This window comes from Leucopleurus acutus, assembly GCF_964270905.1.
Source record: "Leucopleurus acutus genome assembly, chromosome: 5".
Classification (NCBI taxonomy): domain Eukaryota; kingdom Metazoa; phylum Chordata; class Mammalia; order Artiodactyla; family Delphinidae; genus Leucopleurus; species Leucopleurus acutus.
Window position 1 is genome coordinate 52,519,614 of NC_139147.1, and position 13,695 is coordinate 52,533,308.

The window sequence follows — 13,695 nt, forward strand, 5'->3', positions numbered from 1 at the left end:
ACCCCCCCCCCCCAGCCAACCAGTAGCTGTTCCTGTTAACTCCCAGGAGGCAAGTTCCCCGATTTGCCACCTCCTCCAGCCCCTTCCTCCCTCCTTCGCTTTCACCCTTGGACCCGAAGTGCGAGTCCCCCGGGAGGTCCCGACCCCCACCTCCCTGCCCCACTACTCTCCTTATAGGAGAAGGAGGCTGAGATATCACGGCCGAAAAGTCCCTGAGGAGTGAGCCAGTGGATAGGCGCCTGGGGGCAAGAAAAGGGCAATTTGAACCGTGGCGAGGCTGCGTGGGCAGCGTGAAGTGAGAATCCGTAGGACGATGGCAAAGATAACGCCACAGGGAAGTGACAGTACTGGGGGCCCACCCAGGAGCGCGCAGCTCTTGGGCGGGCTCCCTATTGGCGGGCGTGCCCCCGGGGCGGAGCCACTAGAAAGCCCCGCCCACTTGGTCTCCGGGGCTCGGTGAGCATGACAGCCCAGTGGAGTTCCTGAGGCGGACTTCGTCTCGGACTCGGTCCTGCAGCGCCTCTAGGCTGCAGATCCAGCTCCTACCACCTGCGCTTGGCTCCACGTCCCGCGAAGCTGGGAGGAGAGAGGAGAGAGGGAGGAGGCGAAGGGAGGAGGCAAGCGGCAGCTTACACACGCCTTCCAGTCCCTCCACTCAGAGCAGCCCAGAGACCGCTGCTGGCGCCGCTGCTATCGCTGCCACCGCCGCTACCACCTGAGGAGACCGCCTGGACCTGTCGCCCCACTGTTGCCCCTCCCGGCAATTCTTTCCTAGCACCAGGCTTTTTATGCGCACTGCCACTACCATTATTATTATTATTCCAAGAGAAGGAAAATAACAGACCAGCTAAAAAGAACCACGTATACCTTTCCGAATTACTCAAGTGTCTCCCGGGAAGAGAGGGTCGCCGGTCCCGGGAGGAGCAGCCGAAGGGGCCAAGGGCGGGTGTTGACGGGGAGACAGGAGGAGTTGGGGCACTGCGTGGTGGAAAGTTGCGAGCAGCGGACACCCGAAGGTGCAGCGCCACAGCCCAGGGGGCGGTGTGTCTGGGACAAGCCGCTGCCCGCTGCGTCCGGACCCGCGAGCGCGCGGGCAGTGCGGAGCCGGGGAGGACGCCCCCTCCTGCGGCGCGGACTCTGTCGGTGGTCCCCGAGGAGGAGGAGGAATATGGCATCGAAGGCGGCCTCCTCCTGCCGTCTGGTCTTCTGCCTCTTGATCTCCGCTGCTGTCCTTCGGCCAGGTAAGAGCAGGGGCCTCAGAGCAGCCCCAGGCCAACCTGGGCCGGGGGGGTTCTTTTCTAGGTGCCCGGCCCGGGCCTCGCACCCCCGGGGAGGCGCGCCGGGGCGCATGGGGGAGGTAAGGGGACGGCGGTGCGGGCACAGAGCTGGCCCTGGGTACCTTCACCTGTGCCGCATATTTGGGCTCGACCGGTTGGCTGAAGTTGGGGCAGCGACTGGGGGGACTTGATAAATCTCCAGGAAGTTTGGGTGCGGCCGGGGCCGGGGCTCCGCGGGGCCCACGGTCAAGATTCATCTGGCTCTCTCCCCTTCCCCCCTGCGGCTCCAGCCTGGGCGGCGAGCTCTCGCCCTCTGACCACCCCTCCAGTCTCTGGATATCAAAGTCCACGTCACTGCGCCCTGGGCAGTTTTCCTTTCGCTTAGCTCTTGGAGGCAATAGCTCGCACTTTTTCGTGATAAATCCCCTGGTAACTTCCCGTGGTGAGAGGCGAAGGGAGGGGGAGGGGTAGAGGAGGAAGGGAGGACTTTCAATCACTCCCTTTTAAAACCTCCTAAAGCTCCGACCGTGGTTTGGACGTCGTCTCCCCCATTGTCTGGGTGGGTGGTGAGAGTAGGGGTGATGGCGGGCAAAGAACGCAGCCTGGACTGGAATTCGCAGCCAGGTTTGTGAGCCCTTAGTGAGGGGGTTGTGGATTGTTCAGGACCTGTGACCTAACCTCAGTTCTCAGTTCTGTATTGAGTCTCATAAGAAAAAAAAAAAAAAAAGAAAAAGAAAAAGCCCCAACTACGAATATATCTCGCCTGGAAATCTCTTTCCTTGCCCTTAGGGACGTCCCCTGGCACTGTCATCCTGAGACCCGCCGGGTGGCTGAAGTGAGTTGACCCTAACAGGAAATTCTGTGTGCTCGCCGTCGCTTGACAGAGCAGCAGGTTAATTTTTCGCTAGAAATGAAGATTTGGGGGGAATTTTTTTTCTCCCTTTGAAGTTTTGATCTCTAGCCCCTCGTAGACAATTGCAAAAAACCCTCCTACTTCTTGTTATTTCGGCTTCTGTTTGTACTCTTGCCCCTTTCTTTAGTTTTTATCAAAGAAAAACTCACTTCCTCTTCGCGTCTTTAATTTCTGCACATCCCTTCAGTTGTTGGCATGCTGAGGTCAAAGAAGGGGTTTGAAAGCCTCTGGAGCTCTCCCAGAAAAGAGAGGAGAGTGGGGCTCGGGGTTAGAGTCTGCAGATCCCTAGTGTTTGTGAACTGCCGCCGCGGTGTGTGTTAGTGGTGGTGTACGCGCGAGGTGCGTGCCCCCTCCCGTTCTGCTCTCATTTTTAAAGTTCCATTTCGAGTCGAGGTAATGAGCTCACCTGCTGTTTTGAGGCTAGAGCAAGAGGCGTCTGTGACAGATCGCCGGCTCTGGGGCTGGGACTGTGAATCGAGAGTCGAACAGGATTTAAAAGCAGGTGGAGGGGGGTGAGAACCCCCCGGGAGGTGGGAAGGAGAGACCCCCTTGGCTTTGGTACTGTACGGATTTCACTTTTTCCTGATCCCAGTGGCTGGTGTGGGAAGTAGGGGCACTCACTCTGGAGCCGAGGGGAGAGAGGAGGGAGGATGAGGGTTCTGTAGTTTGTTCAGTGCGAAGATCCACACGCCCACAGTCCCACAGCTGGTTTTCGGTTTAACCCCCTCGCTGCTTGGAGAGCGTAGTCTCACCTACACCACTACGCTCGGACCACAGGCACACGCCCAGTTTCCTTTTCCGTGCCGGAATTTATTTTCAGTTGGGCCACCTCAGAGGACAGGTTTTCCGCACATGTAACTGCTAAAAAGGGAGAGGTTCCTCTTTCTGATCTTCGCGGGGATTCTTTTGACGCAGCAAGCTCGCGCGTTTCTCGCCGGAACCCAGCTGCGCGCTTTCAGCTAGCGGGGCGGGCTCTCTCACCGCCGCCTACCCTCTGCTGATCTGCGGGTCAGGAGACTGAGACCCTCAGATCAGCGCTTTCCTTGAAATTACCCGACTGGCAAATGCGCCAGATTTTCGGTGCGGCGTCAGTGTGTTTTAAAAGAAAGAATTATGGCACTAAAAGCGCCACGTCCAGATTCAGGGTGCAAGTCCTGGACGGCAAGTGCCCCTCCTCCGGAGCCTTCTGCACCGCTGAGCCCGGGGGTGATGCAGCACCAATAGCTGGCTTAGGCAAAGGGACTGAATGAAGGGACTGGCCCGCCTGCAGCCCTTCATTTCCGGAGCGGTTTTGATAGTGTGTCCAGACCTAGAGAACAAAAACTAGAGTTTGTGAAACTGCCTCTGCAGGTCTGTCGGTCTGTAGTCGCTACGTAGCCATGGATATATTTTAGGCATGGCATGTTACCTGTTTTGAAGGCAGGAGGATAATTATCTATGAACCACGGAAACTGAATTCGGAGATGAAGGCAATGAAGTATGAGCTCAGCATTCGAGGGAGCAAGAATTTTATTATTCTCGTAGAAAGAGCGTCAGCCTGTGGTAACATTTTGTATTGCTTTAAAAAAAAGAAAAAAAAAAAAAGGCTTTCCTTGATTATTTACAACAAGGAGATGGGCCCTGAACTGTTTCTTCTCTTGGGTCATCTGTGTGCACCCCTCTGGAATGTTTCTTAATTGCTCACTGATAAAAAGTTCATTCCAAGAGGTAAGCACACTTAAAGCTTTTTTTTTCAGTGGGTTATCATGTTTGGAATGTATCCGTTTATCTCAGTAGGCCTTGGGAAGAGCATCAATTCAAATAATGTCCTTTCAGACTAACTGATGTGGGACTATTAAAATTTATAATTTCAAAACTGCAAACTGCTTAGTAGGCAGTAATACTGCTTTTTCTTTGATGATTTATTTAATCCAATAGCAATTTATGATTTAATGGGGCACTATTTTCAGTAGACTGCTTTCCTAGGTTTGTTTTGGGACCACTTACCTTCAGGCACTTGAGCAAGTCATTTCACCATTTTGGGTTTCAGTATTCTCATGTGTAAGGAAAAGGGTGGACTAAGGCTCTGCTCTCTGAGAGCTCTGCCAGCTCAACCGTTTGTTTCTAATGACCTAGGGTAAAAAGCCCATTTAGGCAAGGCAGAGTCATTTTCCAACTGTATTTTTCTAATGCTTTCAAACAAACAGCCTGGACAGACACGATTCATATAAGTTGTATTACTAGAAAAATGTCAGTGGCTCCCAATTGCTAGCTTTCTGTCTTTTTTCCTACTTTTATAAACTCGTATCTTGTGATTACTCCTCCAAGCCTGAATAAGGCTATTAAAAAAATTTATACTGGAGAGAATTAGTCTCCCATTCTCCTGGGAAAAGAGACCCCAACAGTCAGAAAGGGCTTTAGGTCATAAAAAGAAATATATATATGCAACCCATCCCTTCTGGAAGACTGGCTCTATTTAAACTTCATATATAGTTCCTAGAATAAAATGTTAAGTGATGGTTGATGCTAATATGTTTATGTGACAAAGCCTTATATGTACACCCTAAAAAGGCTCCTAAACAAGGAAGTTGATTTGCTCCATGGTTGTAAGTGCAATATAGAAGGAAATAGAAAATAATAATGCTTTCCCATTGTTTTCAAATCTATAGAAATCTAAAATATTTTCATGACTAGATTCCAAACTTTTTCTGACTTTTTAGAAAATTCAAACTAGCATATCTTTTAAAATAGAAATTTAGAAGAAAATGCTTGTCTACTGTGGACTTATTAAAAAGAAGAAAATCAATAAAAACCTACTTTAAGACTCCTAAGTGTCAACAAAAAATTCTTTATAATGGAGTCAGTACTCATGTGTTCAGTTTTTAGCTGTGCTGCTTAAGAATGTTGTAAACTTGGGGGAAGTTATTTTTATACTCCTTTTTATTTCCCATCTGTAAAATTATCTCCCTATGTAGTACATTGTTCTGATTTTGGTGAGATTACTAACTCCCTTGCTCAGCATTTTGAATTTTTCAAGTAAAACATGCTATATTAAGACTTTTTATTATATTCTTAATAGAATAACACTCTTTAATTTATTCCACTTAATTATCACTTTGACCATTTTATTAAAAGCAGGCAAAAATGTTTCTTTTCTTTTTTTTCTCCCTCAAGTTTTCATGACACTAAATATAGGCCTTTGTAAAACTGAGCACTAAGTTGTCAGCATTACTTAGTGTAAGATGGCAGCTTTTTGTCATATAGTATTTTAAATGCTTTATAATCACCTTCTTTTATATTCCCAAACACACCTCTTTTTGTTCTGGCCATCTATTTCACATAAAACATCATCAAAGAGTTCTAGCTCTCTGACACATGCAACATGTTATCCCAAATACGCAGGAGAGCAGCATAGGTACAGATACGATAAAAGAGTATCTCTGTACCTGTGTGTATACATGGAAACTTAAATTTAGTTCTTCTCAAAGTGTTAATTTTATTCTTCACTGTTAGGTTTTCAAAAGGCCCATTTTATTTCTCACACATGAGTGTATGTGGCATATTAAGATGAGCTAACTCACTGGAATACTAAAGAAAAATTTCTTGGGAGTGCTGCGTGATGAATTAATATTTATTTGGTTATTACTTTTGGATATCAGCTCCTTTTTATTTTCAATAAAATGTCCAGAAAAATGTCCATTTATATTTCTCATTGCTTTTTTTTATTAGGGCAGAAGTTTCCTTTCCCTGTGGAGAACAAAGCCAAGACTAAAATATATCTTCTATGTTTAAGAAGAGGATATTATAGGCTCTTTGATAAGGTTAAATCCTACAATTATTACAAGTATCCCTGTAGTGTACAAAATGTTATCGTATATTTGGAGTTACTGATATTTTCATCCAGCTAATTTCTCTGTTTAAATAATAAAATTTATGTTCTTTCCCCCCAACCTTATTAGACAGAATAACATATATATTTCAGCTAGGACTAGTTCCAATTGTGCTATGATATTCAGTAATTGTTTTGTGGTAACCTATTATCATAGCCCATTATTGTAGTATATGTTCCAAGAATGAAATTAGCTTTGACTGCTTCCTCTCTTATTTATCCAGTCAGTTTTCAATTATCCATTCCATTCAAGGGGCAGTCAGAATTGTGCAAAATCCAAAATAGTTTCTAATCAAAGGATTACATAATTCAACTTTGAGTTGAGGTACTTCAATGAACATGACTGTGTCTGATCTTCTAGCATTGCAATAAAATGAAACAAAATTGTGGGAGAATAGACTAATCAGAAATTAGACAGCTGTCCAGTTTCCCTGGCTTGCTTCCTTGCCCTTTTTCCCCTAAAGTTCTGTTCTCTATCACTCCATGATCCATACATCCTGGTATATCCAAGACACTCCTGGTTTATGCCTGGTTTATTCGATTATTAATGGTACCCTTTTTACTCTCAAAAGTGCAGTTTGGATGGCAAATTAGATGATCACAATAATTGTTAATGACTTGACTATGTGTCTGTCATAGAATACTTAACTATAAGACATTCCTCAACCTGACAAACTGAATATTTCTAACCTTTTTTATTTAAGTATCAGCAATAGTGAAGTATCAATAAGGGGTTATATGCCTCTTTAATGTCAAGTATAAGAGAGAGATAAGGTTATGGCTGGAACCCCAGAATATTGTAGTACGTGTGGAACATTAAGGATTCCGTGGATTGGAGTGGAAACCGAATCGACCTGAGATGCCAAGAGAATAATGATGTTTGAAATTCACCTGGGAGCTATACTTAGCCATGCAGTTATCTAGGGAAGGCCTGTTTCAATTTGATACTGAAATCCTTTCTTAGCCAACTGCACAATTCCCATTCTGTTCTTCTGTGAGGTTTCTCAGTAGCTCCACTATCAATTTAGATCTAAGAATAAATTACCAAAGATGTCTATAAAATTGAAGGAGGGTCTCAAGTCTTTTTGTACATGTGAACTACAGTTGTATCAGTTAGGTATGGTGACCTGACTTGGGACAGCCAACTATATAGCCAGAACAGTTGGTGCCAAGACTGACTATTCCTAATTGATCACCCACATGTTATTTGGTTCAAATATCTCTGAGTGTCCCAGATATTCAGAAAACTCCAAAAGCAAATGGAGGTAGGAATGGTGAGAGGGTATTTTCTAAGCACACGGGTAAAGGATGCCATAGATTTGTCCTTAATAAGACGGATTGAAGGGAGCGGGCATTGGACACTGTGGCTAAAACTCTTGTCAGCATATTCCCAAGTACTTTCCCTAATAGTAGGGAGGTTTCTGGCTATAAAATTTGCCTAGCTCCAAATCAAGCAAAAAACAGAAAAATAAGTCTTGCTACTCTTATTAAAATTTTGGACCACAGTGTATCAGTTAACTATGCCACATAATAAAGTACTCCAAAATAAAGTGGTTTAAAACAGCAACCATTTTATGTAGTTCATTATTTTGTAGTTTGGCAATTTAAGCTGGACAGTTGGGTGCTTTTCTGATTTTAGCTCCATGCCATTCTACTGTAGGCTGCTGTGTGAGTCAACCTATGAAGCGTTGCTTCTGGGATTTGGCTGGTTGTTGTTCAGGAAAAATTAATTCTTCTCCATGGTCTTTCATTTTCTAATAGGCTTCCCTAGGCTAGTTCTCTTGATGGAAGTCTACCTCTCAGGATAGTGTGAGGGGTGTGGCAACAGCAGGGATCCTTACTGCAGATCCTCAGCCCCATATTCACAGGCTACACCCTCTTCTTTCAGATTATTGGGCAAGAAATATTATAGAGGCTCATATATTATAGATCAGTGTCCAGTAAGAGTACTGTTTCCTACTGCTCAAACTTTATCTTCCCCAGGAATAAAATTATGGAAAGTGTATGTGTGTGTGTGTGTGTGTGTGTGTGTGTGTGTGTGTGTGTGTGTGTGGAGGGAGAGAGAGAGAGAGAAATTGAAGGGTTAAAGGCATGCAATTCATGATCAGAAGCTAAAATGTGGTAGAAGAGGGGTTATTGGAAAAATGAGAAGGTGCCTTAGATGTCTATCTTGTTCAGTTCTCTTATTTGACAGCTGAGCTAGATGAAGATACAGGTAAAGAGATTACCTAAAATTCAGTAGAAGATTAACCACCATTTTTAGAGACAACAATGTTCTTAGTTTGATGTATGTTTAGACCCATAGGTTCAAGGTTTTGGAGCTATGAAGAGCCTTAAAATTACTTAGCTACTTCCCTAAGGTCATATTGTTAACCAATCCAAAATTAAAACTCTTGTCAATTAACCATTCAATGTTTAATAATAGCATTCAATAAATATTTATTGTGCTCAGTATGTGCAAAGCATTGGGCTTGGTGCTGGGGATACTGCCATGAACTAGTTACTAAATAGCCAAGGTCCACTGTCTCTCCAAGAAATTATGTCCTCTCTGGGAAACAGACATCAGTCAACTAATTATATAATTATTTGCTAGAACTTTTGCTAAGTACGGCAAGGGCACATAAAGAGCATTTTACATCAGTGTGGCCAAATTTGGTCTGGAGTTTAGGAAAAACTCAGAAAAGTTCTTTCAGGAAGTGATATCTGAAGTACGAGATGAGAAATAATCAAACAAAAGATATGGGCTGAGAGAATGGAATGAGTGAAGACACTAAGGAGGAACATGGCTCTAACTCCTGGAGGTGACCAGGAATTCCTTGAAGTTGTTCAAATACTTGTTTTTTAATTTCTCTAATTTACTTACCAGTTACGGGGTTCAGAAGAGGATCTCTTTGATTTTATTCAAATGCTTATATACTAGCACATATTTGCATATAAACTTCCCACCCTTTAAACATATCTAGTGAGAACGTACTGTACCTTTCCTTTTTCACTTTGCAGTACATGTTGGAGATTAAGAGAATATCTAATATCAGCACATATAGCTCTACATCATTTTTTAACATGGTGTATTGGTGTTTATTGTACACACCACAATTAACCATTTCCCCAGCTCTTGGAAATGTAGATTGTTTCTAATCTATTTGTTACAAGCAATACGGCAGTGGACATCTTAATACTTGTTCTTGTCCATATGAGCAATTATGTTGGCAGGAAAATGTCTTAGAAGTGAAATTGCTGAGTCAAAGAATATGTGTATTTTTTGTTTAGAAAGAAAGTCTAAAATTACGGTTCAAAGAGTATATACTATATTGTATACTTGAAAGTTGCTGAGAAAGTAGATCTTAAAAGTTCTCATCACAAGAAATGATTGTAACTATGTGTGGTGATGAATGTTAACTAAACTTATTGTGGTGATCATTTTTGCAATATATACATCTATCAAATCATTATACTGTACACCTAAAACAAATATATGTCAAATATATCTCTACTTAAAAAAGAGTATCTTTAGTCCCAGCTAAAGTATATGGGGATGTACCTTCCTCATACTTCCTCCATAACTCTGTACTATTACTATAACTTCTTAAAAACCAGGATATGTTGGTTCTTATTTATTTAAAGTTTATGGAAAAAATGAGAATTATAAGAGTAATAGGCACACACACTCATATGTAAGGCAAAAGCTATAGACAGATTTGTGCCTAAATTTTTATACATGAGATGGAACCACAAATGCAGGGAAGAAGTGCTTTTATTTTGAATTATTATCATTGCTCTTTCCATATAAGACGGGTAACTTTTAGAACATAAACCATGTAATTGTAAGCCATATTTTCTTCCATTTTAGAAGATTCATACTCTGTGATATGAGATTAACTGAAGCAGTGGATTAACAGGCAACAAGATGTGAACCTTAAGAGTAGTTGATAATGTTTTTCATTACACAAATGGTTTCCAAATATTCGTGTTTGTTCATTGTAGATGCAATATACGTCTAACTAATGCCATTTTGTAAACCCAGTTTAATAGTTTTACTAAACAGACTTCAGTTATTTTTAAGTAAATCATATTTTGAACATTTCTTCCAACAAATTTGTTTTAACAGGCTTGTCAAAATTGTTTATGAGCTGATAAAAATACCATCTTCTGTAAATTTATTTTAAAAATCAGTGCTACTAAATGTTTCACCCTGTAATTTTTGGACCTATTGTGAAAAGGAGTAAAATATATTTTTATAGTTACTTTTATTAAAAAAAACATAAAATATGTACATGAAGAGTTTTCAACAAGCATATGCTGAAGATATATTTTTAAAACAAGGCAACAAACACTCATAATGGACTTAATATTAGTATGTACATACTGTAATTTTATGAAACTAAAGCAGTTTCTGCTTAGCATTTAGTTTTTTTTTTTTTTTTTTTTTTTTTGCGGTACGCGGGCCTCTCACTGTTGTGGCCTCTCCCGTTGTGGAGCACAGGCTCTGGACGCGCAGGCCCAGCGGCCATGGCTCACGGGCCCAGCCGCTTCGCGGCATGTGGGATCCTCCCGGACCAGGGCATGAACCCGCGTCCCCTGCATCGGCAGGCGGACTCTCAACCACTGCGCCACCAGGGAAGCCCAGCATTTAGTTTTAAATGTCCAAACTTGTGGCATTTATACTTCATTCTGCAAGCATTTTCTCTATGTGGTGATAGGTATGACACTTCCCAAGAAAAGTGTTTATGTTGGTCATAAGGCATAGGTTTTATATTTTTGCAGAGATGAGCATGGCTCTAAATATGAATAATGCTTTTGATATCAGATCTAAGAGTAAAATGCAATACATATTTGGATTTACCCTGTTGGATTAATCCCCTACTCAACCCAACCTCAGTATATGGTAATTTAGCTCTCAAATAGAAATTTTCCTTTAGAAATGATTTATTAGCATATGATAAAATTGCTTTTCTTATCATAGTAGAATGGCAAATAAGTATCTGTTTATTAAAACAAAACCTGCATCTGTTCAGCTTTTTTTCTCTTTGCTGATAAGAAGTATGTCTTCTTTCTAAAATAAATGATAAAACAGTAAAAAGAATAGAGTTTCCAGGTATAGTTTAGAGGTGATCATTTTTTAGGATTGATCCTAAATGTTCAGCTAGAAAGGATTTGAACTACCTGAGTAGTGAGTTTTTGTGTACAGTGTGGCTATACCTCAGTGGTATTAAAAACTAATTGCTTAATTTTTATAGACTGTCAAGGCTTACAGATTTCACAGACTGTCAATACATAGCATATATTCCATTGCACAAGAGCTCAAGAGCTTGGGCTCTGTATCAGAGCATTAGTTTGATTACTGTCTCTTGTCTTTTTTGGTTTTGTAAAATGAGGATTACAGTACTATGAAGTTCATTTGATATGAATATTCAAAAAGATAATGAGTGTATGGCACATGTCTCAGTGCCTGGCACACAGTGGACTCTCAACCAATAATAATCATTATGAATCACATTTTTAAGTAATCACAATATTATAATAAATGCCAGTTTATTCATATCAGAAAAATATGTGAAATACCGCATTTTACTGGTTGGAAGATATATTTAGTTCCATTAAACTACATTTTTGAGTTCCCATAACAAAATTGGAATTCATATTCTTATTAGGATGTATCATAGTCCCAGTATCTGTCAAATAACTTTTTAGTTTTACCAACTCAAGGAAAACAAAAGAAAAACGCAAATTGAAAATTGCAGCCTTAAAATGTAATTTCCTGCAAACAAAAACCGTGAAAGAGAAAGAACACATTCTAAAATTATAAAGACATATGTAATTTACAATATTATTCTTAGAAATTGATATTGCATATGTGCTTCTAAAATTTGAAAGGTACTAGAGCTTAGAAAGAGAAAAAATTTACAATTATTAGAATTGTTTTGAAGATAAAATTGTGATTTTAAATACAAGGCATATTTTCTCAACCATAATTCAATAGAGGGAGCTCCACTACTTTTTTTTTGTGAGCACTGGAGGGTGCTTTATTAATTATGATTTTCTGGTGACCTCTAATTTAATGCTGAAATTATTAAAAATCTGTAATTTTAATATTAATGTTTTTTTGAAATTGAGTAATATCTTCCTCTTGTTAATGGAATTCAAAAAATGCTTCTACAAATAATTGTTTTAAAACCCTAGTTCTTAGTTCCCTATACCCTTTGGATAATAAATCACTAGAAGAAATTAAAGTAGGTGTACTCTTGAGAAGCATACTTTAATATAGCAAAGCATCAAAGGAGAACAAAGTTTATTTCCAATAAAATAATGAATATTTTGATAATACTTTTGTGGTATCTATTAAGTGAAAACAGTTATATATTAGAATAGGAGAAGAAAAATAGTATTTTTCTCACTCTGCCTAGATTTTTAATCAAGTGATTATAGATTTCTATGTGGAAATGGCCTATACTCATATCTTTCCCTCTTTTTTATTTTCCCCAATATCCCCTTGATTTAGATAACTCCAACTATATTTTCAATCTAAGTTGATATCCATCACCTGCGTGACCCTGACAATTCATTTACCCTTTATGAGGTTCACTTTTGTCAAGGAAGTATTGTCTCATATGATTTCTAAGATCTTTGCAGCTTAAAAATTCTAAGATTCAAAATTATACATTGATTTAGAATATTTTATATAGGTTTGAATCAATGGTAAGCAATAATTTTTACTGGAGGTCTAATTAAGGAAAAAAAAGGTTTTAAATGACGATCCCCATTTACTCTTTATTCAAAATGGAAATTATTTTTTTGAGTTCTGCAGAAAATTGCATAATCTCACACATAGACCTCCTAATTTATTTCAAAAATGCCATCAGTTAAAGAAACGGCCTAGTTGTCTGGTACATGGAAGAATCTCCAAAACAGAGACAGATTTTAAACATTTCATATTAAAATTAGATATGTGCTCTTGTGGCGGTGCTGGTAGGGAAGCCTGGGATTGAGGCCTGTAGTTTATGCATTAAGATTTTAAGCGTTCTTTCAAGTAAGTGCTGGTTTTATTTAGTTTTCTTTCTGTGATAGATTAGAGTTTGAGAATGTGGCTTCTGGAGCCAGACAGTGTGGTTCTGAGACCTGTATCTCCATCCTCCACCCTCCCAGCCGGGTGACACTGGACAAATTGCTTAACCCGTCTTCTGTCCTAATTTGTGCAGTAGGGACAAACTCATCCAATCGTATGACTGTCAAATAATACGCTCTCAATAAATTGTTAGTATTATTGAAATATTTAATTTCAGTTAATCTTTCCACCTTCCCGCAAATACAAATATAAACCCAGCTTACTCCGATGAGTACATAAAGAAGAGAGGTCTCAGGTTGTTCAAAATCATAAAATTGGTAGCTGTAGCTCCTCCCCACTCCACCTTTTTTTCCTACTCAAGAAGTGGAATATTAATGAGAGTGATGTCATATTATTTATTGGGCATAACCTTGAATCTATTCACTATATAAAATAAATAAATCATTCACAAATGCCTAGACTTTATCCATTAATTATTAGTATCATATTCGTGATGACACAATTCTTATCATCTGATAATAAATCATCATTGCATTGTGATCCTGTGGTTGAAATCTAAACTTAGAGGTAAAAT

General features: G+C 40.4%; 1 protein-coding gene across 2 annotated transcripts in view; it reads left to right on the top strand.

Moving 5' to 3' along the window:
• The first annotated feature begins 496 nt into the window (after window positions 1-496).
• Window positions 497-13,695, top strand: part of ALCAM (activated leukocyte cell adhesion molecule) — a 204,897-nt gene continuing 191,698 nt past the window's right edge. Inside the window, exon 1 of one of the 2 annotated variants that reach the window (XM_082840326.1) lies at window positions 497-1,241. In XM_082840326.1, the coding sequence (XP_082696452.1) occupies window positions 1,169-1,241 (73 nt within the window). In that variant the 5' untranslated portion in view covers window positions 497-1,168. The remainder of the gene's footprint in view (window positions 1,242-13,695) is intronic. The other variant, XM_082840325.1, reaches the window with a different exon arrangement.